At 40.9% G+C, this 27619-nt stretch overlaps 1 protein-coding gene across 8 annotated transcripts in view; it reads right to left on the reverse strand.

Moving 5' to 3' along the window:
- camta1a (calmodulin binding transcription activator 1a) overlaps positions 1 to 27619 on the reverse strand; it is a 463893-nt gene that overhangs the window by 35767 nt on the left and 400507 nt on the right. For all 8 annotated transcript variants that reach the window (XM_063015717.1, XM_063015715.1, XM_063015713.1 and 5 more), the window contains 4 exons: positions 15749 to 15902; positions 8594 to 8734; positions 3261 to 5497; positions 465 to 591 (listed from right to left, as the gene is read on the reverse strand). In XM_063015717.1, the coding sequence (XP_062871787.1) occupies positions 465 to 591; positions 3261 to 5497; positions 8594 to 8734; positions 15749 to 15902 (2659 nt within the window). The remainder of the gene's footprint in view (positions 1 to 464; positions 592 to 3260; positions 5498 to 8593; positions 8735 to 15748; positions 15903 to 27619) is intronic.

The raw sequence follows: 27619 nt of genomic DNA on the forward strand, positions 1-27619 counted from the left end.
GTATTAGACTTGGCATCATAATGTCATATTGGTAACAGTAAAGCTTTGGACACTGTTAAAAATATAAAGGAGTGGTTTTTAAAGCACACAGAGTCCACACACAGAGTCACTTAGTGCCTTAGCACAGATTCGTTTAAAGACACAGTACTTTTTAGCAAGTTTTGATATGGTACTATATTTTGTAGTGCTTATATAGGTATAACTGTTATAACACAACTTTAACCTACATTGTAGATGTTGTGCATACCGTCCTCCTGTGTGCAATATATATATATATATATATATATATATATTAATCAAAAAACTCTATGAGATGTAAAATAAAGTCTATTCTCCTAAATAATTAGCTGATAAGTTGGATCAGTTGTGCTGGACGTAAGGAAACCCTGGGCTAAAAAAAACCCTGTGTCCCCATTACTGATAATCCATGTAAGTGTCTTTACTGTAAGTGGGCGAGATTTTACCTGGACAGTAACAGCGCAGGACTCCAGGCTGAATGAGGGAGGCAGGAACAGAGATCTGATCAAACAGACAGCTGTACTGGTTGCTGGCCTCCTGCCATGGTCCTGTAATCAAAACCTTCACCCCACCCTGCATCAGACACACACACAAAAGCAGTTAGCATACTTACATTGATTATTCATTTAAATCATTGCTCCTTGAGATGTAACATCTCATTTTGCACAAAATATCTTTCCCTTATCTATCAACCGCTCTAGCCTGGTCAGGTTCATGGTGGGTCTGGCTCCACTTAGAAACACTGAGTGAAGGGCATGATCAGGCGCCAATCTAATCTCCCTCTCCGTCAGACATAGCCAATCACATCTGTGTATAGACGCGCCCCTTCACAAAATACAAAGTATGGACAAAAATATTGATATACTCTTACATTTTTTTAATTAGAAGGAAACTATATGCTTTCTGCTTTGCAGCAACAGTTTCAGCATGACTGTAGCCCTGTGCACAAAGCAAGGTCCATAAAGATATTGTGGTGCCGGCAAGTATGGAGGAAGGGGCGTCGGGGCCGCAAGATGGTTATTTTAGACATTCATTCATACATACACATAGACATTCACACAACAGACAGACAGACAAATAGCTGCTTATCCAGCTCTCACCGTAGCCGTGTAGCCCAGTGTTGGGGATGGTGTGGCTACGGTGAGAGCTGGATAAGCAGCTATTTGTCTGTCTGTCTGTTGTGTGAATGTCTATGTGTATGTATGTAAGTCTGGACACCACGGCCGCGAGGCTTTCTGGGTAAAGCCCGTTCCGGCCCCCAGTGGCAGACGCTACACAATGAAGAACATCTTGAAGAAAGTCCAGTGGCCTTCACAGAGCCCTGACCTCAGCCACCACTGTACTTTGGAATTAACTGGAAAATCAACTGAGGCGTTCCTGACCAACATTGGTACCCAGCCATACAAATGCTCTTTTGACTGAATGGCTGGAATGGGCACAAATTCCCACAGACATACAGTACTTTACAGTCTTGTGAGAAGCATTCTCAGAGGAGTGGCTGTTGTTATAGCTGAAAAAAAATCACGTAGAGGTCACCGTTTTAATATTTAATACCATTTGTTTTTGAAATTGGATGTCCAACAAGCCCGTGGTCAGGTGTCCAAATACTTTTGGCCATATAGTAAATTTCCAAGTAAAAGGTTTCACTGCCATCATGTGGAAGAATTTGGTTCCAACACTGAAAGTGAATGTGGGTGTAATATATTGAGCTAGTGCCTCCATCTTGTGGACTTTCAGTGTAAAAACCGTTTAACAAACAAGACAATGTTGTGCTAGTCAGAGGAAACAACGGCTAAAAACCAAACACTGTAAACAAGCTCTGCTGGGATTTTTTTATGGTTCTGGATAAATGATATTTGAGAACTAAACAGTATAAAATATAAATACTAAGTTTTAGTTATATGGTCAAATCTATAAAGTGCTAAGAGCAAAAATATGACAAACATCTAGCTAGCATGTATTGTACCAAATAACGATTTACTTATTACATTAACATCAACTTAAAATACAATATAACTACTTATTTAGAAAGCTGGTCAATCACAGCAATCATGCATGATGAGTTTTGTTTCATACTGCAATTTTTTAACTTTTAGTTGGGAGTAAAGCACAAAAACTTTATTCCTTAATGTTAAGATGTTCATTTTAGAAATCTTCAATAGCTCAGACATGATCAGATGGGATGGGAGACAAGTACACCTGGGAAAGTAAGACTGGAATAAGCAGAAACAAATGCCATCATCACTGGCTTACGTTTCTCTGGGGATTTCTTTCTTTCTTTTTTCTCTTTTTCTCCAATTTTCCCCCCCTAATCTTTCCCCTGATCTAGTCGTATCCAATTACCCTGATTGCGTTACGCTTCACATCTACTGATATAACCCTCCACTGCTGACTGAGGAGCTTCGCAACTGACACACGCCCCCTTCAACACATGCACAGTACCGACTGCATCTTTTCACCTGCACGAGGCGAGTTCATATGCAGATCAGACTTGTGCACGGAGAGCCACACCCTGATCAGCATTATTCCCCAACTCTGTGCAGGCGCCATCAATCAGCCAGCAGAGGTCGTAATTGACCAGTTATGAGGAACCTGGTCCGGCTCATCTCACCCTGAACAACAGCCAATCGTTATTCATGTGGCCACCCAGCCCAGCCAGATGGCAGAGCTGAGATTTCGATACAATGTATTCGAAATCCCAGCTCTGGTGCGCACTTTCTTTTATTTTTAATTGATTTATTTTTAAATATCTTTGGTGATAATTAGTTCCTCTCAGGTTTCTTTGTGTCTCACTTTTTGTTTGTTTTTTAACAATTGTGTATGGCAGGAAGACAGTGGGTGTGCAGTATCAAACTTTATTTTAAACAACCGTGGATGGCAGGAAGACAGTGGGTGAGCTTTCGAAAACTTTACCCTAACTCTCTGTTAGGTAATGAGTGTCTGTTTTATGATGACATACAGTGCAATGCATAAAAAACTTTTCAACTGCACTGTACTCTTACTAAATATAAATTAAAATACACTTTAAATGAAATAAAATAAAATAATTTTAAAAGTAAAAACTAGAATAACTGGTATAATGAGTTCTTACTGAAACCCAGACTCAGGCAGGTAATATGAACTAGGAAGTTTGAAGGTTGGTTTGGGTTTCCTACTGTTTATATTCTACCTGTTATTGTAAGTTGAACTGAGAGTGAATATAATGCCAGTGAAAAGGTTCAAGCACAGTTAAATGAACTCACCTCTGGGTAGGACCACTCTGGGGAGTAGTCAGTCACCATGAAGAGCCTGCCCGTGGCCTGCAGCATATTTAGTGTGCCCTGGGCCACTGCTGCTGACACAACATCAGCTACATGCATGTAGGACAGTGAGCCTGTATCACCTGATGCTCCTGCACCAGCACTTCCTCCACCTAGACCCTGGGGACTGCAGCAGGGCTGGAGGCAGAGCTCAGAGCCACTATAGCCTGCAGCACTGTTGGTTCCGTCCTCCTGACCCTGCTGCTGGTTGCCTCCTGAGGCCACCTGCCCATCCGAGCCAGGTGGCGCCACCAGCTGGTGGGCATAAAGTGCCCCACCAGATCCCACAGCTGTGACTCCCCCATCGACTGAGATAAAGTCATTAATAAGGTCTGAGAATTGGTTGCCAAAGGATATGTCAAAGTGATCCAGACTGATTTCCATACTTGTGCCTCCAGTGCTAGTAGCTCCAGTTCCGCTCAAAGCCTGATGGTTGTAAAGGCCCTGTACCAGTCCAGCCCCCTGAAGAAGAGGCTGCAACTGTTGCTGACTATTTCCATTGGTGCCGTCATTTGTATTCCCATTTCTGAGAGCTTCACCCCCTGTTCTGTTCTCGGAGGATGGCTGCATATAGTGCTCTGAAGCTCCGCCCTGTACATTACCCCGTGCACAAGCCTGCAGGTGATCCCCGGCCTTGAGTAAACTCTCTGCCCTGGCCTCAGCAGTACCAGCCTGACTAGAACTTGTATTCCCATTTTGATTATGACCCACCATATCCTCATGGTCTTGGCCCAAGCTGGAGAAACCCCCTGAATACTGCAGCAGCTGGAGAGAGTTGTTTTGTCCTGGGTTCTCTGTGGTTGAGTTTCCATTGCAGTTGGGTCTGTGCTGGCTGTGCTGGTGGTTGTGGTGGTGGTGGTGTAGGTGGCCATTGGTGCCAGTTGAATCTGTTTTGACAACCTGTAAGCCCATATAGGCTCGGTCATGGGAGTTGTGCTCAAGCAGGTGGCTCTTCTGGCTTGAATTCTGCCTACCCTGCTGGTTCTGGCCTGTCTGTGGTGCCTCCTGGAGGAAGAACCTGGGGGAGTGGCTTTGGTGGGTCAGATGGGCATTGCTTATTGCCTGCTCATAACCCACTGACGTACTAGAGGAAAAGTTGGGCTTTGAGTCAATAGCACTAAAATCCATCTGCTCCAGGGTGGTGCTGGGACTTAGCCCCCCTCCAGAGGACAGCAGTGAGCCTGCGGGGGTCAGTGTGAGCGAGTTCTGAGTTCCTGAACCATTGGATACACTACAGCTTACTACTGCCCCAACCTGGTAGCCACTTTCATTAGCTAGCTGCTGTTCAAAGGAAGTGTCTTCAGTCTTGATGTTCTTGATGAGGTCAGAGCTAAAAGCAAAGCTTGAGTTGGACATGGGCGGAGAGTGCTGCAGGCCATTCGTGCTGGGCACAGAGGATGCACATGAGGTGCCATTCTCCTGCTTCAGCCCACTGCCCCCATATGTTTGGCCCTGCTTCGGGTTATTCAGGAAGCAGTCTGGGTCAAAGTTGATGGCTGTCTCTGGTAGCTTGATGCTGCTCGAGTCTAGACTGCTGGAGAGAACGAGTTCATCTGAAACTCCAGCTGCGGATAGCATGGCGAGTCCATCTGTGGCACCTGGCGTGCCCGCCTCTGGTCCTGCGCTGCCAGGGTAGGCAAACTTGTGGCTGTCAGAGTTCACAGCAAGCACCAGACCATGGGAGGTGGCATCGGGGCCCATAATATGAGCATTGGCTCCTCCAGTGGGAGACATGCTGTACACAGGATCTCCTGCTACCTCTGACATGAAGACACTCTGTGACAGGCTGCTCATAACAGATGCCATTTGACTCATGCCTGTTACAGCAGGGCTGTCGGCCATATCCGGGTCAGAATTCAGCCCGCTGCTGATGGACACAGGCGAGCTCTGTGTGGTGTCCGGGACTTCCACCTGGTTAGTAGAAGAGACCTCTGTGCTGTTCTGGTGTAGCAGTACCGGCTTGTGAACTTTTCCATTGCGCTTTTCCCGTCCTGTTCCCCCTCCTGTGGCCGACGTGCCCATTTTGGCCCCACCGTGGTTGTGTTCTGTTTTGCCCTCTGAAACATCATTATTCTGCAGCTCAGAATGGCCGCTGCTGTAGCCGGTGCGGGGGTCGACTTTAGGAGAGATGATACGATGTTTGGCACTGTTACACTTGTGGTGCACACTGCTCCCGGCGCCTGTAAAAGATTCAGACAGAACAAGAGTAAAACTGCTGTTAAAAAAGTTATTGTCATCTTAAACTCTTTATTTTACACTTTAACACTTTATTTTAATACTCACACTAAAACAGCAATGCTCGTTATGTTATGTTAGCAAAACTATGCTCAATAAAGGAACTCATACAAAACTGTTTAATTTAAAAGTGGACAATAAAGAATATGTAAATATGCTTATAAAAGAGTATAAATTTCATCTCTAAGGTTCAAATATTGCCTTCAAATCCTCATATAAAGCTCATATGAAGCTCCCACATGTGAGTTTAAAGTCCGAGATATGACCTTGAACCCTCCTCAGAAAGTACTTGACCTTGAGGACAGTGGTAGCCTAGTTGGTAGAGCTTTGGACATTTAACTGAAAGACTAAGAGTTCGAATCCCAGCCCTGCCATGCAGCCACTGTCGGGCCCCTGAGCAAGGCCTTTAACCCCCTCTGCTCCAGAGGCGCCATACGTAGAATTTCGTTGTACTGTACACCTAAACATATATATTTACATTTTCATTTACATTTTCGGCATTTAGCAGATGCTTTCATCCAAAGCGACTTACAGTTGTGACTATACAATCAAAGCAATTGAGGGTTAAGGGCCCAACAGCTGCAACCTGGCAGTGGTGAGGCTTGAACCGGCCAAAAATCTAACATAATGTCATGGCTGAAAGTATTAGATGCCAGGGAAAATTATGCCAGCTCCAATAAATCACACACCCGATGAGAATGAGAAGAACTGGCTGGCCATGCAACATCTGATGGTAATCTCAGCACCAACTGCACTGCTATTGATTGCAAGTTTTGAAAAATTGCTACGTCGCTACATGATGGCACAACACAATTTATACAAGTTTGGGATTTACTTATACTGGGACTGATGAAGAACCAAGACCAGGAAGAAAAAAGTAAAATGTGTGTGTAATAATATCCTAGCCCACCACTGCATAGACCCAGTTTATAGTCTCAGCTGTGCCAACAGCCTGGTCAGGTATGCAACAGACACAACTGGCCATGTCTGAAGGAGGGAAGGCCGGATGAGGAACCACTTGGTCAGGGGCATGCAATTGCTCCTTTACCACCCACTCTGCCCAGTCTTATCTTTAGTTATCCTGACTGTATTGGTACTGGAATCACATGAGGAAGAAAAGACGGGTCCACATGACTTTTTTTCTTATTTCCTATTGTCTTTTCTGTGATTTTTTGTGGATGTGAAAGCTGGACACTTAAAAAGCAGGAAAGAAGACTTTCAATGTCTTTGAACTTTGGTGCTGGTGAAGACTTTTAAAAGTATCTCAGACAGCAAAAAAGACAAACAAATACATTCTTGACCAAATCAAAGCTAACCTCTTAATCAAAGCCCAGATAACCAAACTGAAGCTCTCTTATTTTGGACACATTCTGAAAAGAACCAATTAATTGAAAAATACAATTATGCTTGGAAAAAATGAAGGTAAAAAGGTAAGGGATGGTCAGCAAGAACATGTAAGGATACAGTTAGAGGCACAATAAACAGCCATTAAGAATACTAAAAACCCAAACAGAAGAAAGGATGGATTAGAGAAACACTATCCATGGCTTCCAGGGGTTTGAAACAACTTAATGGCACAATAATAATAATAATAATAATAATAATAATAATAATAATAAATAATAAATAATAATAATAATAATAATAATAATAATAATAGTTAGTACTTACACGATTAGTAATTACAAATAACTAACACCTAAAGTCAATGTTCAAACTTGACTCTCCCTTATATACCTGTCAGATTTCCTGCCCTCCTACAGTCTCTCAGACACCCTAATAACCTCTGTTACTGAAACCTTACCACTCATTATGTTAAAAAGTAAACCTTTCATATGAAAAGGCAGAATGTTCAGTCAGTACTATGAAAACGTGCTGGACATTTTAATGGTTTTGCATGAAACACTGCAAATCATTCATATCAATTATATGCTAATGAGAAGTTCTGCTCATGTTGTCAGCATGGAGCATTTTAAGCTGTTCAAAACTATGTTTATAAATGATCATACACACAGCATTAATGTCTGGAATAATGCTGAATTTTGTGATGTTATTTGTAGACGTAATGAGATTTAGTAGAAACAAATACAATTAAAATCATGTCAAAATCATAAAAACAATGTAGCTATAGAAACACTTTTTATTCTAGACAGGTTTTCACCCTTCTAGTGGCATCATGAATACAGAGTGGGCTGTAAGTCAAACTACACAGTAAGTAAGCAAAAGTCAAAAGTGTCTCTGAACTGGTTATGTCAGATCATTAGAATAAAACATTCAAATAAAAAACAAAGTTTGTTAATAAACTGTTTATTTATTGTTTTATATTCAATTACTGCTTTGCCCTGGTCAGGGTTGAACTGGGTCTGGTGCCACGGGATGTGAGGGGTAAATACACAAATTACTCTAATCATAGAGGTAATCTGATCCACCCACCCACCCACCCAATCCATCCATCCAATTTATCCATCCATCCAATTTATCCATCCATCCATCCATCCATCCATCCACTCATCTATCATTCTTTCATCCATCCATCCATCCATCCATCCATCCACTCATCTATCAATCTTTCATCCATCCATCCAATTTATCCATCCAATTTATCCATCCATCCATCCATCCATCCATCCAATCCAATCCAATCAACCCACCCACCCACCCATCCATCCCTCCCTTTTTAAATGTCAAAACATTCCATAATGTGATTTTCTGAAAGCAAATCCAGTTTAGCCAAGCTTTTATTTGATTATGGGTGGAAGCATTTTCTGGGAACCTCATTATTCTCTAACAACAATTTAAGCATTGGTTGTGATTAATGTATGTTGTGGTGCATGTAGAATAATGCCACTGTTAGAATGATGTAACACCTCTTAGACATACTCAGTCTTGGTTTAAAGCAGAGAGATGTGATGATTATTTTGTCTTAAACACGGCTATCCATTAGGAATTACTTGTTACAAAGCGATGCTATATCATCACCTTCCTTTATTTATTAGTCATCCCTTTCTGGCCTGTCTCTGTTTCTGCATTCTGGCACTTACCCAGCGTGCCCGTGCAGAGGCAGTTGTGTGTCCGAGGAGGAGGCTTGGTCTGGTGGCTGTCCAATATCTGCTGCACAAGCTGCTCCACTGAGAAACCCGAGCTGCTGTTCCCATTGCTGCAGGTCCACTTGATGCCATGAACTGCCAAAGAAAAAACGTAAACATGTCAGAGGCCACAAACAATACTTGCTTGTTTAATTGACTATCGTTAAAGTTTAAGAACAGCCGTTGGGACCCTGAATAAACTTGCAGAGTGCTTTCATTAATTTTTTATTAATGGGTATTTTTAACTAAGTTGTAAGTCGGGGTGTTTTCTTTTTAGTACTGGAAGAAGGAAAATTATGGCTTAATTTTTACTGTTTTTTGGAAGATAGGTTGTAAATCTGAAACAAAACAAATATTTATGTAAATATAACTTGGGTCAAACTGAGTGGAAGAAAACATGCCAAGAGTAAGAAATGTTCGAGGAGAGAACATAATAAACGTCTACTAGTCTTTCTTTACCTCTGTCATTTATTCTCTATCACATATCTCTTTAGCTTGATCTGCTATAAACAGTTCACCTGGACGTCTAAATAATCCTGCTATCACTAAACCTGGGTTCAGTATTTCTGGATAAAAATGAATTTAGAATACGAAACATCAAACATCATTTAACATGAGCGGGGCTGCGTCTACACCTCTGCTAATAAAACAAGGTGAAGAGGCAGGGGGTCAAAGCAAACAGGGGCAGAGAGGAGAAAATGCACCAATAACAGATTCATACAGCAACCGAGAGAAAAAAATCATGCTGCTGACACTTATAGGCTGTATGAACAGCAATGAAGAGAAAGCACGGCGTCTGTTGTGCACAAATCAAGTGACTCTGCCCCAGCGAGCTGTAGTGCTGCCTGTAAGGCCACAAGAACCACAATGTGCCGTAACATATTTAACACGCTCTGCTTTAAATTCCTGAACAAATCAGCTGAACTCAGTGAGGGTTCAAATCCAAGCCGAAGCTAGGAGGCATTAGGAAGCAGCAACAGTTTAAGGAGGTCAGGAGTTTCTGCTAAAAATCATTTAGGATTTAGATGGCACTGCATAGACAGTGCAACCCGTCAGCTTATCAAACCCTGCCATGCTCAGTGGCTATAAAAGGCATTTTAACTCCAGCATGCCATTTTTTGCTCAATACTTCACGCATGTATGCTAAGCTCATCCTGACTGCTTTAATGGAGCAGCAGTAATGTATAATCCTAGCATTACTGCCGCTGTCATTCAGCATCATGTTGTCATTCAGCACCAGTGCCAGCCAATGTAAAAACAACACAAAACACAACAAAAGGCTTGTGGTTTTAAATGAATCCTGCCGCATATAAATTGTATGAGCAATTTCCTCCAACATGAATCTGAACATGAATGTTTTCCTGGGCTGGATAATTGAAAAGCAGGGGTTTAAAATAATTCAGTGATTATTTATAATGAGAGTGCAGGGCATTAACAAACATGAATAATTCTATGTGACTGTACACACATTTAAAAAAACAGTAAGTAAAAATACGTATGTGTCAGATTTAATAGTTTTATCCAGTTTAATACCGGTTGAATTCTTTATTTTGATGGACAAAATGTTTTAATGAATTGACTATAACAGGACGGCTGCATCCTAAATCAATCATTATTAAGTACACTTTTTCCATCCACCAATCAGCAGCATAGAAAAAAAACCAATTTTATATTCCCCAGTTTTATATTGGGTGTTGCTAGTCAGAATTCACATCTCGCTCTCAAACACTGAGTGATTTATTTAAGGAAACATTGCTCCAGACATCTAATACAGTTTTAGAGGCACTCAAATGAAATGTTAGGTTTTACAGTTGCACTTAAAACAGATCTGAGTTCAAGTCTTAGTGGTACTACTGGCCGGGCAGGCGCGTACGCAAACATAAATGGCCGGGTGGTTGAGCTGCGATTAGATTGGATTGGTATTTCTGCCTTGTGCCCAGTATTTCCAAATGAAACCAGACCCATTGAGACCCTGACCAGGATAGAGTGGTTGAGAAAAAATTAATATCAGACTGAAATAAGAGATTAAGATTTAGTCATTTATGTTAGTGAAGATGAGACAGAAAAAAGCCACCCAAAGACTCCCTAAAATACAAATTTTTCCTCTGTGCAACATCCATCCATGTCTAAAATGTATAACATATTATTTGTATATTTTTTGAGTATATTTAAAGATAATTACCATGCCTAAATAGCATGTTGTACTTAGTTCTTCCTTTAAGTATACTAAATAAATTTTAGATCATTTGCATTTGATTAAGCAATATTAACATGTAATTTAATTTGATTTTGATGCTTTATAAGTAGCTTTATTTAAATTAAGTATGTATATATTTTAACTGGAATGTGCAATTCATTTTTTAATGTTGGAGGAAACCAAAGCACATGAAGAAAGCCAGTGCAGACATGCAGCAAAAACACAGCTCACATAAACTTCACACATACTGTATCCAGAGACAAGGATCAAACCAGAGACCCCGGGGCTGTGTGGTACCAATACTACATGCCGTTTCACCCTGCCACCCTTGAAAGTTTCACACTGTTTTGTATTGTCAGTAACTCTCGTCTCATTGCTGTCTTCACAGTTCTCAGTTTTGTTCCACATCTGCCTACATGACATGAGTTTGGCCTTGTGGACCCACACCCTCCCCTAGAGGCGTGTCCAGATTAATCAAGTACTGGCATGCACTTCTGAGAGACAGGGCTGACAGTTAAGTCACAAATGGCCATAGTAGTAAATGTAAAAATAAATGATTGCTCGTTCAGGGACAGATAATTACAAATATAAATGCAAAGTAGGAAATAAATAACATCTATTGCTGAGATTGCAACTTCTTAATAACCTAATCCAACCACATCAGAATTTACTGGAACTGTTTTGGGATTGATCTACACTCCGGACACTATCGTAATGATAAAACCTCAATGTATCACGCAGTATCAAAGTAATGAGGCATTTTATCGGGCATGATGTGAAAGCATAAAATCATAGATTATGTGGGAAAACATTTGTAGGCTTCCTTAGAGAAATTAGAGATTCAAAGTCACAAAAACTAATAAAGTAAATAATTAAAATGAATAATTTTTAATGTATTTACATAAGAAAATGCAAATATATTTTATATCAGATCGATTTCATTTCCACCAAGCACGTTCATCCACCATGCTTTTACATAAATGTGCTTTATGGGTATACAATTACAGACTGTAGACTATCTTCTGGGTCAAAATGGACCCCCATTCAACCCCTAATTGTATTATATTTGGGTGATGGATTATTCTCAGTCATACTGCAATGACACTATCAAAACTAAATTCTGAGTGTTGTACTGGTATGAGGTGCAGCGGTCAGTTAAATACTGTTTTTACTTACTGGCCTGTTATTAGAAACACATAGTCCATTAGCATGCGCTGTATGTGTGCAATTAGAGACTAAAGCTATTATTTTGTCATCATTCACAATGTGTGTTGGTCTGTGTTGGGGGTAGAGGGGGATCCATAGAAGCTACATTTTGTGGCCAAAAGCATACTGACACTGACAGTTCATACATTGTAGGGAAGTTCCTTTCCTGTTTCAACATGACTGTGATCCTTATACACAAAAGAAAGGTCCATTAAGACATGGGGTCTGTCTGAAAACCTAGTGATGAAAACCTGCCTTATAAGTTTGATGTCTTATTAGAATCCTCTCTACTGCCTAGGTAGGCAGTGGACAGCAAGGCAGCTTACTAGGTTTTCGAACAGACCCATGGTTTGACAAATGGGTGTGACAGAACTCCAGTAGCCCTGACTTCTACTCCATTCAGCACCTTTGGGATGAGTTGGAATGTCGATTATAAATCAGACAAGCATTCAGCATCAGTACCAGACCTCACAAAAGCTTTTAGCATAATGGGCACAAATTCCCACACACAAACTGCACCTTCCAGAATAGCTGCTAAGAAGGGGATAGAGGTTTTGAATTATATATTCATTTATATGTCAAACAAGCACATGATCAGGTGTCAAAACACTTCAGTCTTATAATATATTTGTGTAACATATACGCCGCTTATAGGAAGATATTGTGATTGAAGATCTGATGTATAATGGACACATAAATTATACATGGTTAATGGTGTGTTCAATTTATCTCCTGGAATCATTTGAACCTGACAAGAAGCTGCACATTGAAAGAACCACCACTAGGTGGTAGTGTTGCTCTTTTGTGAACACACAGTGTCCTCTGGTCATCTGATGCTAGGAACAGAGAGGGGTTAGTAGGAATGTCATTGGACTCTCAGCGTAGCATGGCCGATAGAATATGTCTGACCCTTGTGCCAATGTCAGCACCATTCCCAAACTTAATGACTTTATGCATTGTTGCCCTTTGTTTAAATGCAGCTCAGACAGCAGGTGTAATAATCTTCTTTACACGTCTGTCCTGAAGTCAATGTGAGCAAGGGGCACTTAATTAATTACCACAGAAGGCAACAGCAACACACGCAGCCGATTAAGATGCTGTCTGCATTCGAGCGTCTGCCTTCGGCCTGCGGAAAGTGCTGACAGCAAAGAGGTGGATTCATATATTCGTTACATTGACAGACCCGTCCTGGAATAAACGATCTGTGCAGCTATGAAGACGTGCCTTTACAAGACGCCATTCGAACAGGATCATGTGCCTGCTGTTCGTGCTCGGGCCCCATCGCAGTCGCGCCCTCAGATAAAAACACTCTGTGAGCAGGACCACTTGCGTATGGGCACACACCCTGGGCCTTGTTCTATATAAAGTTTCAAGCATATGTGTGAAGGATTTCTGGTGAGTCAGACACTCTTCCTCCTACACACTCGCATCAATCAATACCAGCACTGCCCTCCTCCACCGAATGCCAGGAAGCCAGCACGCGCTCGCTCTGTTAGCTCAGGAAGAAAGGAGGCTCCGATGAGTGGCGCCCACAGATCCGGCAATAGTGGGACGTCTCAGAGAACGCACCCAGTGCAAAGCCTAGAGGGCTTTTTATTCGTTACATCTTTAAAATGATGCACATCTTTAAAGCTGAGTATTCTTTTGGCCGCCATCAACCTTTAGCTCCGTAATAAACACTACATGGGCAGAGCAGCAGCACGCCTGCAGGCGAGACTGTTTACTGTTGCAAAGGCCGCTTTTCATGCAAAAAGAGAGTCTGGATGCTTTTAGATCTGGATTATTTGGTGTGGACCAATTAAACTTTTCATTTACTTCAGTTTGTTTGAACACTCAACAACAATGGAACCACGTCCAGGCAAAAATCATGGGTCAGTGTTGTGTTCTAAATAAACTACAGTTCACTGCTGGTGAGTTTCATGGTGAACCACAATGGAATGGTTTCCAGACCAAGATCAGATTCTGGGTTATAAGTAAATCCTAGAGCGCACTACATACAACAGCCTGAAATTATTATTAATTATTATTATTTATCAGCAATAAGAGGTCACAAACTTCATGATTTATCAGTTGCCAAAATCAAAAATACATGTGAAAACTCTAGTATATGTATATGCTAAAATAATATATGTATATGTAACAAAACAGAAAAGAATTAATGCAGAGTGAAAGCATTTTGCACTGCATTTAATTAAGGCTGCAATGTGAAGGCTGAGTGAACAAAAGTTTGCATAATCAAAAACGTAAAGTATGAACTACTACAATAGAACCATAAAATATTGGGTAAGACCGTCAAAACTCTGTACCAGGCTGTACACGAACTTGCACAGATGTGGGGAGAACATGCAAACTCCACCCAGCAAGGACCCAGACTGCTCCACCTGGGAATCAAACCCTGGCCCTTCTTGCTGTGAAGCTGTGACTGTGAACAAAACTATTAAAATGTTTAATATGGAAATAAGTAGGGAGATTTCTGTGAGCTGCTAAACTAAACTGCAATCAGGCAAAAAAAGCTACATTAAAAGTATGTTAAAGTGTATAGAGCTCTCAGTAAAGTGGTATCTTTGGTGCCTTAAATGACCTCTGGTAATGATGACCAATCAATAATTTATTTAAAAATTTCTTTAGGGTTTTTTTTCTTAAATTAAAATCAATACTTATAAAATGGATAGTTCCGGTCCTAAAATCTGATTGGCTGAGCCGCGTTCGAAGCCGTTGTAAAATCCCCGATAAACGCACACTATGACCACCTCACATCATTCAATATTAATACGCCACTGAAAAGAAAAAGTGAATGTTATGTTCGCCCTCATGTTGCCTAGTAACCCTGTTAACGGACTATGTGATTTCGCGGAAGAATGCTTTTTGTAAGTGTTTTTGTAAATAAAAACATTTATTTATTGAACATTGTTGTATTTTATTATATTTTATGTTGACCGCCGTTTTATAAAAGCATTAAGCCACTCGAGACCATGCGTTACTGCTATGATTTTATCACGGGGAAAGACGTTTTAGGCACTTCGCTTCGCGTTGTGCCAAAACATCATTCCCCGTGATAAAATCGCAGTAACGCACGGTCTCGAGTGGCTTAATGCTTTATTTTATACTTGTGTTTTGTGTGATATCGTTTCACAGAGAACAAATTTTGGAGAACCAGAAAAACACACATTTCTTTCATTTGATTCTGTCAAGGTGTGTCAGTTTCCAGTTCTGATAAATAAAAGCATATAATATGTATGAATACATTTCTCATTTCTTTTTAGTGAGTGATTCATCCTGGGTCAGGGGTGTGTTTGGTCTTATCTGTGCTGTAGGATAAAGATTTATTAGCCTTCTACTGTAAAGAGTTGTAATTTTCTGTCAAATGTAGACCAAAAGAAATTAATTCCAAATTGATTTTGGAATGGGATGTCCAACAAGCTCAAGGTCAGGTGTCCACATACTTTAGGCCATATAGACTATACGTGCTGGCTGTAGAAAGACACATGAAATAAGGTCTTAATATAAATGACCAAGGTTGACTGTAGCCCCACATCAGTTGACATCCAATTAGTGTTAAATCATGTTCCAATTAAACTAGAAAAGAGTTCATTTAAAAGCAGACGGAGCCCCACCCAGGCAGAAAATGCCATAAGGTTTCCTTAATACAGCGCATGTGTAACAGCACTCGTTCTTTTAGTAAAGAAAAGGACTTAGGCAACACTTACACATGGGTTTGAGCTGTCCGACGAGTTCCTCCTTCGTCCACTTGGCCCACTCTTTTTTGTCTGTGTTGATGGAGCACAGGATGGGTCCGCATGGTTTCCCACAGTCCTCTATAGCCGGTACATTCAAGTAGTGCACTAACACAATGTCTGGGTTCTGGGGAAAGTCAAAACAGATCATATGAGAAAAGTTGAGGTAATTCATAAATCATTTTAGAAACATACTGATACTGAATCGATGCCAACCTGAAACTATTGTGCATTTAACATAACTATTATTATTATTTACATTTTTTAACTATTTATAACAGTGTTTGTCTGAAAATGACATTTATATTGCTATGCTTTTGAAGAGAGAGTAGAAAGACAAGGTCAGTAGCCTTCAGTAGGTCAGTAGACTTGTTCAATTAATTATATTGGTTGGTACAACCCAAAAAACATGAAAATATTAAAGAGAAATATACTGTATGTACAAAAAAGCAAGAAATATGATGTGAGAAAACTAAAGACAATTTTGCAAGAAATAATCAATTTGTTAGCAATTGCAACAAACCAAAGTAATAATTCATTTCTGAATCATTTTGAAAACACATTAAAATGAATCTGAGCTTTACGTAGGGTTGTCAGGTGCATACTATTGCTACACTTCCCACCTAGTTAATATTCTAAACATTAGGTATGAACTTTATTTAAGTGTGTTGGGGGTATTTTTTCTACTCACTTTTATAGCTAATTTGAGCGTACTTAAGAACCTTGGTAAAATAATAACTTGAATTAACTGCATAATTATTTAAAGCCTCTCCACTGGTTTCATTTATTTGACAACTGACCTGCATTTTGTGCTGGAAAATAACTATACGCACCATGTATTTTATTTTACTTTTTAAACAACCACAAGTATTTGTTTTTGTCTTATTTTTGGGTCTATGTAACATTAAATTAGCATCCCATGGTTCTATGTATGTGTATTAAATGTTGATTATATTACCTAATACATTGAGGACAGTGTATTTAGTATTCAGGGATAATACTTTATCTCCCCTTTTAGCGCATCCAATTGTTCAATTAGCATCGTGCTTCCTCTCTGTCTATGCCGAACCCTGCCCTGACGGAGGTGATTGAAGCTAACCCGTATCCCCTCCGAAACACGAGCAGCAGCCAGATGCATCTTTGCCACCCACACATTGACGAGTTTGGCGCCACCTAGCGTTGCATGCGGAGAGACACACCCTAAGGGCACCCTCTCCCATCTCTGTGTAAGCGCCTCCAATCAGCCGGCAGAGAACGCAATCGCATTCTGACAGAGAGAGACCCACATCCGGTTCTTTGTCCCACCCCCCACATGAGCAACCGGCCAATCGTTGCTCATATAGCCACTCAGCTTCGAACCGGTAAAGCAAGGCTGGATTCGATACCACGCTTCTCAGAATCCAGCCCTGGTTGCAGCGCGTTTCTTTTTACCGCTGCGCCACCTGAGCGGCCTAGATGATTTGTTTTTAATGCAAAAAGTACTGAAATCCTGAACTGAAAGGATGTTATTATTCTTACACTGTGCATGAAGCAGCAGCAGTGCTGTATCTGTAAAAAAGAAGTATTAGCAGATACGGTAGGTCAGCGCTGGCATCACAAATAGGACATCAGCGCTGTAAACTGGCGAGGCTTCTAGAGCCAGTCTTACAGACACACATACCACAGTGTTCAGCTACAGAGACAGACAGCAAACCTGATACAATGAGAAATCATTATTTGTATGTGGATATAGTTTTAACCAAACTGCACACAGCACCTCTGGCCTTCTCTAATGAGGTCATCTTCACCTTCACAAGGGGCGACACAGTTCAATGCATTCTCATATTAATGAAGTCTCAGCGTGGCCACGCTCAGACGGCAATGCTAGCTGGATAAATTTCTTAAATTGGCAGCTTATGACTAAGAGGTGCAGTTTGAAAGCACATCAAGCCCCTGTGAATAACATCAATTTCATTCCGTAATCATAGCTTTGCTATATGGCGGTGTAAACAACTGCGTTAAAAAAACAGTCCCACATTGGCAGCCTGATTCATTACACACATACACACACACTCTCTCTCTCTCTCTCTCTCTCTCTCTCTCTCTCTCTCTCTCTCTCTTTTTCTAACACACACATACACACATACACACACACCTACTCTTTCACACGCACACACACTTTCTCACACACTGTTGTCTGTGTTGTATATAATGTATACATTTAGTTTGATGTTTTATTTAAAATGTTTCATAATCAAGCATAAATATGTGCTCAACATCGCTGAGATCCTGAGTTCTTAACTGCCCAGGTGCCCACACAGACATGACTGTGTCTGAGGGGAGGATGGTCAAACAAGTTCCTCATTGCTGTAACTGTGGCCTCTGCTGGCTGGTCGAGGCATCTGCACAAGAGATGGTGGATCTACAGATTCACAGTAGTGATCAAGTCTCCAGACAAGATACTGCTCTCTGTGAGACCCTGTCTCTAGCAGTAGGTAAAAAAAGAGGTCTGAAGGGGGCGTTTGATAGTTTGAAGATTGAGTGGAAGTTAAAATTAGGGAACTGGATACGACTAGATTGTGAGGACAAAGGAAGAACGTAAAAACGTTTTTTTCCCCTGAATACATGACATGTGTCCACACGTTTAAAATGAAAGCCTTTTTTGGCCACTGTGTACACTTACACAGTTCTGGGTTTTCATAGCCATGTGATAAAGAAAAATGTGCTGCCAACATGGGAGTCTGTGCTGTTGGAAGCTTCATCAGTGTTAAGTGGTGAATAAATCAAGGTAGTGCTGGGCTGGACTGCCTCTCAGCTCAGACCATTAATCTAAGCAGAGGCCACTGACTGGACTGGACCATCACTACTGTACACACACTCATATATACCCATGTACCCACCCACCCACCCACCCACCCACACCTCACACATACAGATCACCCCTTATTTTAAACTTACCAACCCCCCAGTGAAACACCCATGGTCACATGTTAGAGATAATATATATTACATATAGGAATTGGGATGGATAATACGGCAAAATGAACTCATTGTAATTCCTGAACCAATCCTCTCTATGGAAGCCGCTCAGATTCTTGTAAAGTCACTTGTCATCTCGAGACTGGGCTACTTCAACTCCCTTCTGGCAGGTCTATCCATGTCCCCATCAGACCCCTGCAATTGACTCAAAACGCACCTCCATGGCTGGAATTTAATCTACCCAAGTGCTGCCATATTACCCACTGCTGTTCTCTTTTTACAGGGTTCCTAAACTCCCCCCTCCCCCATTCAATTTAAAACAGTCATTCTTGCCTGTGAGGCCAAAAATGGACTGTCCCTGGTTTACCTTAAAACGCTTATCAAACCTCGTTCTGTACCTTGCACTCATCAAACCACAAGTCTTGTCTTGATTCACCTTTCAGAACTCAAGGAACACAGGCATCAAGACTCTCAATACCTCACCCAGGTTAAAAAAAAAAGAAAAACCCGAACAGCTGACTCTTTTGATTTTTGCAAGTGACTGCCAAACACCCACCTTATCACTAAGTGCTAATAATAATCTTTCTCGAATAAAATAAAATAATAATAAATAAATCATATGCTTTCAACTCCAACATGACTGTTCCACAAAGCAAGTTCCATGAAAACATAGATTTCAAAGTTTGCTTTGAAGGACTTACAACCTTATTAAACATGTTTATACTAAATACAATGTCTTGTGCACGCCTGACCTCACAAGGGCTTGTTAAAAAAACAAAAAAGTGTGTGACTATAGTAAAGCTGCCGAGGTATAATCGGAATAATGCACTCTGGGAGGTGCAACTGTTGGAAAAGTTGTGTGTGGATTGGAGCACATCTCACCACACCATGGAAAATGTCTTTTAAATTACCTAAGGTACAGTAAACAGGGCACAGCATAAATGTGATTTAAATGTAAAACTGAGTAAAACTGATGATCACTGTATTTGAGCCAATCACACCTCTTAAAATATTGTACTATGCAGCTACATTTGAGTTACAGTAAGACATACAATGACAGAGCCATGGCAACCACACCTTCCTCTGTGTGCAGTTACTTACGTTAGATACAATAACCTTAACAACCTCGAGTTTGTTCATTAATCTAATCACAGAATCCTTTCCAGCATATAACTGTACTGTGACGTAGTGTCCATGTCTTTCCTACAGGTCTCATTTACTTTTTACATCTCAAAAAAACTTGTCAAAAGTCTAAAATGTCTAAAAGGACCCAGTGTGACCCTGAACTAAATGATGCAGTCAGGTTTGCAAACAGTTTTAAATCTATCTATCTATCTATCTATCTATCTATCTATCTATCTATCTATCTATCTATCTATCTATCTATCTATCTGTCTATCTGTCTGTCTGTCTGTCTGTCTGTCTGTCTGTCTGTCTGTCTGTCCGTCCGTCCGTCCGTCCGTCCATCCAATCCATCCATCCATCCATCCATCCATCTATCCATCCATCCATCCATCTATCTAATCCATCCATCCATCTTGTATTTCTGGTCTTTGTCCGATTATGAATGAATAAATAAAGCCAACATTAACCAAACACTTTGATTTTTATTGTTTTTTTGTGTTTTATTGTCTTTGTGTTTTAGGGTGGATAGGAATCTTTCTTTATTAAGAATATAAGTGCCATCTAAGAGTGTTATTGACGAGATGCCATATAGTCTGGACAGTGTCTTAGTGCATTTGAAACTGGCAGTGCAAAGAGAACTTTTAACTTGCACTGGATTTAACACATGTGGAGTCACCTCTGGGCTGATTTGGGCAACAGTGCAAGTTAAAAGCTGAACTTGCAGTTCTTAATATCAAGCATTCCTTTGATTTACCACATAGACTCATAAATAAGTGTTTCGACTTATATTCACAGAGAAAGTGTCAAGATGTTAGAGCAGCACCTACAATAGATTAAAGGGAAAAGATTTGATCTTAAATTTAAATCCGAAGGTAATCCGAAAAAGCCTTTTCTCTTCAAACGTAGCATTAATAGCAGACTTTAGTGAAGCCATGCTCTTTCATGTAGCCGGTGGGGAAGTCAGTCGAGGTTAGTCTGCTCTCAGTTTTTAGGCACCATGCATGAAGAAGCTTACCCCCATATGACATGACCAGCTGTGCAATCTTTAACCAGCATGAGAGGAGCGGCCAAAGCCCTCTGGGTCTATATGTAAGTGGGTACAAACATACACACCCAGATGGAGGCTGCCATGATACAAAGATCTTAATGCATGGCTGCTTACTTATGTGCATGAAAGCATAATATGCTCTCAGGAAAAATATCCAGAAGACCTGTAATTTATCCACGAACACTCACAAGTTACTCATGCGGGCAAAGCGGGAACAGATTGTCCTCTCTAAAAACAGGCAGACACACTCGGGTGCACACATACACCTAACCTCCCACACACCCTTGCATACCTGCATACTGATTCACCTTCTTCACCTAACACACACACACGCACAGATGTGCAAGCACACACACTCGCTCTCCAATTTATTCCCCTCCTGTGCATATTTGGCCCTGTTTTACAATGCATATATGGTAAAATTATAACCCATCTGAATACGAGTAATCGGTGGGAGCCACACATGAATGTATTAACTGTTATAAACCCGAGAGAGACAAAAGCACGCGGTGTCTAGTACTCCTGCCGCTGGCTTCTCGTTCTCTTTCTCAGAAGCACTTTCATACTCACACTTAACCTTTACTTTCCTCTCAGCTGAAGCAAAACAACACCCCAAACTGTAGAGCGTCATATAAATCAGACTGCTAATATAATTCAATTTCCTGTAAGCCACTATCTTTTACTCAGTGTGTATTATCCGGAGAGTTTTACCCAAAATAAAGCAACACACTCCAGGGGAAACAATTGACTGGGTATTATTTTGTGAGTAGAATAAGATCTAATTAAGGTATTGATTAATAGCTGAGTGCAGCCTTCGGCTCGGGTCGGTGGTGACTCCCCCGACGAGGGCCATTGCCCGCTTTCCGTTCTGGAGGGGGTTCGAGGTCGGGATAGAATTGCAGCGTGAGCAGGCTCCAGGTATTGTGCAAAAGACATTTTCCATTATTAAGGACATTCATTAGAAATCAGCACCTCGTGCTAAGTGCCTCATGGGAGGGTGAAAAAGCGCATGGCAGCCATTGCTCCCCTGGAGCTTCTGAATAACTGTAATGCAAATTAGATTAAAAACTGATGCAGCTAAAGTGAGACAAAGTTGCTGTATTTGTGTGACAAAAGCAGCTCAATTACCAATTTAAACCAGTTCAAAAACCACCTAAAATGACTAATACTTGACTAAAACATTTTTCACCTGAATGTTCGGATACTGAATGTGCACCAATATAAAAAGAAACTCCAGCTTGTCTTCACACTTAATGCTTATTCAATAAGTAAGAGCAATGAACGGTGCGCTCTCAGTGCTGGTCCAAAGCCCGGAACTGTGCCAAAACAGGCAAGCGGACCAGCAGCCGAAAGGAAAAAAGAAAAATTGAACAATATGGGTGTGTTCGAAAACCTAGGGAGCTCCCTTGCTGTCTTACTGTCTACATAGGCAGCTGCCTTAGTAGAGAGGATTCTAATAAGTCAGTGACTTATAAGGCAGGTTATTCGAACGCGCTACTTAGACAGCGATTCCATCGGGTTTCGCATTTCGCATTTAGCATATTTCCATTAAAACCAATAAACTGAGGTAGCACAGCACGCTAACGTCAATATAACATCTTCCTTCATGTACCGATAACGGTTAAATTTCCTGACAAGCCCGAACTTGCAAATAAAAACACTCAGTACAAGTTTATACAAGTTAAAAATCAGTAATATTTTATTTACGTTTAAAAAGAACTCGTCCATTCGTTTCTCCGCCCCGTCAGCCATGTTTATTTTTCTGTGAGAGAAGAGCACCCGACCCGCAATGAATTCTGGGATTGCCTTGATCACTAAGGCAGCGTCGGATGCTCACTCGTTCTTGAGCCAAAATAACATTGAAATGCTAAGATGCCTCAGAAGTGAGGATTTTAAGGCGTCTAGGATTTCGAACAGCCTCATTCTCGGGAGCGCGCACAGGATGACGTCAAATGCTGTCTACTGTATGTAGAGAGCGCACTAGCTTTTCGAACACACCCTAAATGTTCCTACAGTTGGGAAATGCTCATGGAGAACATCCGGTGACTTGGTAGTATCCTGGTAACAGCTCATTAATGTGTGCTCACAGTTAGCCCACTGTGCTAGCAAAAACCCTATTAATTAGATTTAGGTTATTTAGTTTAATCCAAAATGATCAGTGTTTGCTGTGATACTGAAATATTTCCAAGCAGTTTGCAACATCTGTATAATAATAATACAATAATGTTCTGAAACCTGCACTTCATTAAAATGTTTAGAACCACAATAGAAACTCAACTACTGCACACCTACACATCATACAGCAGAAAAATCTAATGATCTCAGGTCCATATCTGCTTCAACAACCCGAGCAGCTGAGCAGAGGTTGGATTTACCCAGCACACATTACCCGTCACAGATGACAAAAGCGCCGCTGTTAACAGTCTGTGCTCAGCACGCACAGGAATGATAAGAACATCATTACCCAGTGTGCATGGTCATATAGCCGGACCAGTGCACAGATGAGCAGAGAGGGAAGGAGGAGCACATCAGTGAGTAAAAGGCATGAAGGAAGCCATGCTTAGTTCAGATAACTGTCAGTCATGAGCTTTAAGCAGGGAAAAACACAGGACTGGAGCAACCAGAGAAATACTGGAAGCACCGAGACGTTTTTATGGCCAGTAGCTGCACACACCCGCCTGTCTTTCCACAGAATAGATGCCATTTGAGTGTAGTAACTCGATTAAATTAAACTTCACTTTTTATCTATTCAGTGTTTAACACTGAATCTAACACTGAACACACACCAAACTACTCAGAATGTGTTTTGGTTAATCTCAGGCAACTTTGTTTCATTTTTACAAGGTTGCCAAGTGGAAGACGGTTGTAAATGAGTAACAGGACTGAAAGTAACAGGACAGAGTTTTTAACATAGAATTAGTAAATACATGAAATAGAGCAGCATGGAGTTCATTTTAAGAGCACGAGAACACTGAGCACTGGCACCGATTCAGCGGAATGGCCCATATACACAGATAATTCAAAATATTAGGAACACCCCCTAAAATGCAATGTGCGTATCTAGAATGTTCAGCTGATGATTGTTACTTGTAGTAGATGTGTTAAATAGAGTAGATATAGGCAGCATAAAACCCAGAGTGACTTTGATTGGGGCCAAATTGTAGTAAGTAAGTAAGTAAGCAAGTAATTTATTTATAAAGCACATTTACACCCAAAGTGCTGTACATATTGAAACATAAAACACATGAAAAACACAACACAAAGTTTAAACAGTAAAACAACAAAACACAGACCATCACAATCATTCAGAGAAAGCTAACTGGTACAAATGTGTTTTTAATCCAGATTTAAAAACAGAAATGGAAGAAGCGGCCCTAATGTCCAGGGGTAGACTGTTTCACAACCTCAGCGCTGGAACTGCAAAGGCTCGATCACCTTTGAGCTTCAGCCGTGACCGTGGCACAGCCAAGAGCAATTGATCAGATGACCTCAAAGATCTGGAAGAAGGAAACGGGTGGAGCAAATCTCCTATGTAAGAAGGCGCCGATCCATAGGACTTAAAAACAAACAGAAGGACTTTAAACTGGATCCTGTAACTTACAGGAAGCCAGTGAAGAGATACCAAGACCGTATTATCGCAGACTTGTAGTATCTCTGAGGTATCTCTGGTTTGTGTTGTATTCTAAATAAATCAGTGTAAATTGGCACAGGCTTTATATAAATGAAGATACAGTGTGTATATGCATGTATGTTTGTATATGTGAGAATGTGTCTATACTGTATGTGTGTAGATGTGTGAGTGGTGATTAAGGCCCTGGCCTGGCATGTGCCCTGGCTGTGATGGATGATGGTTTGTATCTGTCATTAGGCAGCAACCTGGCCCCTGGCACTAGGGCATGGCTCTTAAATGTACTCATACAGAGCTGTCCCCCAATGCTGCTGTTCATTTCAAGGTCAATTGCCTCAGTGTTGCACAGGGCACAAAACTTTCGCCCAAAACCAAAAACCTCTCATTACAAGTTTGTGTGAGATGGGGCGTACGTGTGTTTGTAATTTTATGAGGTGGTGTTCGGCCCATTATTCAAACTTTACCTCTCATACCACACGACAAATACTCTCACGCCTACCACCGTGAGGGCATTTTTGTGTCTATGAGTGGTAAATAAAGTTTGAATAATGGCTAAACGGCACCTTATTCAGAAGCTAGAGGCTTCACACACATACACATACCCCCCACACACAAACCCACACACACATACATCACATCAGTATGGAGGAGAGAAGAAAACAGCCTGTGGCTCCTGTCTAAAATGCAGAAAGGCCTCAGTATGAACCTGCAGTAGAGTGGAATAGTAACCGAATGTCTTTGTGTGTGTCACTAAGAATGTGGATTCAGGTTTTGTGCATTCACTGTGCAAAGAGTAGTGAAGGGTTTGATGTCATGCCCCTAAATTTTTATTCCACTACTGTATTCTACCACTCTGTCAATCCCACAACACACACACAGACTCATTCGCGGAGCCCTGCTGTGAGATGCCCTGTTTAACCAACACATTAATAAACATGCAGACTTGCAGTCAGGTCCAGAAGTCAACTTTTAGAAATAGATATTGCACTCTGCTGATTTTTGATATTTAAACTGTGAGGAATATTTATTTTAAAAAATTTGAAAATTTATCTCAATATCCTGTTTGCACAAAAATAGTTTAGTTTTGTATGTAACAATGTAATTCTAATGAATATACATCATTCTAATGGTGTAATTTAGGCTGCTAACAAACACAGTTAGGGTCAGAAGTTTAGAAGTATCGGACACAACGGATGTAAGTCATGAAAGTCTTGGTATTTTTAATAATATCCAAAACTTATGTTCTTTTCATGTGACAATAAATTGTAAATTTTTTACATTTTATTCTCATCAGCTGCTCATCATCATATACTGTTCGGGGTCACAGCGGGTTGGTTCGGTTACACCAGAAAAAAATGAACAAGAGGTCAGAATAACTTAAAGAGGGCGCCAACCCATCGAAGGGTTTTGGCCACCCATCTCAGACATAATCTCTCATGTCTGTATAGACTGGCCGATAACAAGGCTAGGATTCAAACCCAGATCTCATGCCATCTCAAACAATTCTATAATAAAAAAATAAAAACAGATGCTAAAATTTCACTAAACAATGCAGTTTTTGCCAAAATAGGGGTTGACTGCGCGAACTAGCTGGATACGCCTGCTGAGCAAAATCCTTTTACCTTTTCCTTTGCGTTTACATAACATTTATAGTAAAAGAGTCCCTGCAAATAGATTCCACTCTATAGATGTAACTGTAGCTTTACTTGTGTTTCTTAACATTTCCAATAATGCTGTAGGCAACAGAAAAGCTCTGTACATGTGTGGTTTTATTCATTCAGGGACTCTCACTTGGAGGTGGGTATATCTCGCTGTATAGAACCTTTCTTTATGTTTTTGTGGACTAAACCAGCTTTGATTTGACCCATTTACCTTTCCACCTAAATGCTTTTTCAGCATTTTCCTTCCTTTCTTCCTTTAGAGTCCTTTGTTCCAAACCTTCTGCCCCCTCTTTCTTCAGATGAGTGAGCGGGATGTGGAGTGCAGCTTTGAGGAACGGGACAGGGAGTGAACACAGCAGTGCACTACTAAAATACTGAAGCCTGTGATGTTTAATTCAACGGCACATAATCGCTCAGATGAAATCCAAAGTTTAGTTTAAAATAACTCGGCTACCAGGGAGAGTTTTGTGCAAGGGACACAAAAGCAAGGGCCAAAGTTTAACTGTGACCAGCGCATGATGACTGATAAACATGGGGTAAAATGTTACTCTGATTGTTTTACTAAAGTGTTGGGAGTAAGAGTATTTCTGAAGATCACTAAAAAGTCGAGGGGGGGGGGGGGGGGTACCCGGCTTGCCCCACCTAGGGGTCAAACCCAGGACTTTCTTGCTGTGAGGCGACAGTGCTACCCACTTAGCCACCGTGCCGACCATCACTTCATTTAAAATTCAGAACCTCTGGTCACTTTACTAAAACATCAGGGGTAAATGATATTTTTCAACAGTTTCCAGAGTAAGAAAGAAAGAGTGAGGAGCAAAATTGACCTCTTCTGAGTACACTGCCATGACAGGGTGAGGTGTATTTTTGATCAGTTTACTGAAAAGTCAGGAGTAAAGGGCACAGGGCACCTGGGCACCAGATGCACCACTATTTACTTACGCCTAGAGGCAATGTAAAGCAGCCAAATTATTGTATGCAGGTTTTTTAGGGTGGCAAAAAATTAAGTACTTGGATGAACTCCACATAGGCAATAGGAGAACATGCCAAGCCCTCGTACAGACCATGACTGAAGGCAATGTTTGAATCAGGGTCCACAGGACTCTGCTGCGCAAAGTTCAATACCTGTTAATGCACTGATGCACTGCCTATTTAATTTTTCTGAATAAATTCTACCAGTCAGAAAAAACTTTTTTGCAGTGTCCATATATTTCTGGCAGCTGCAGTAATGTCAGATGAAATTCACCAAATGTTACAAAAAGTATTTAAATATAAATATGTAAATGTGACTAAAATGTAGAAAGTCATGAAAACATGCTGTGCTAACCCTATTTTACCAAAATCAAACCTAACAAAATGCTAAACAACCAATCAGAAAAAGACAAAAAACACACACACACCTAGCACCTCCATTAACTCGTATACTA

The sequence above is a fragment of the Trichomycterus rosablanca genome, chromosome 19, assembly GCF_030014385.1.
Source record: "Trichomycterus rosablanca isolate fTriRos1 chromosome 19, fTriRos1.hap1, whole genome shotgun sequence".
Classification (NCBI taxonomy): domain Eukaryota; kingdom Metazoa; phylum Chordata; class Actinopteri; order Siluriformes; family Trichomycteridae; genus Trichomycterus; species Trichomycterus rosablanca.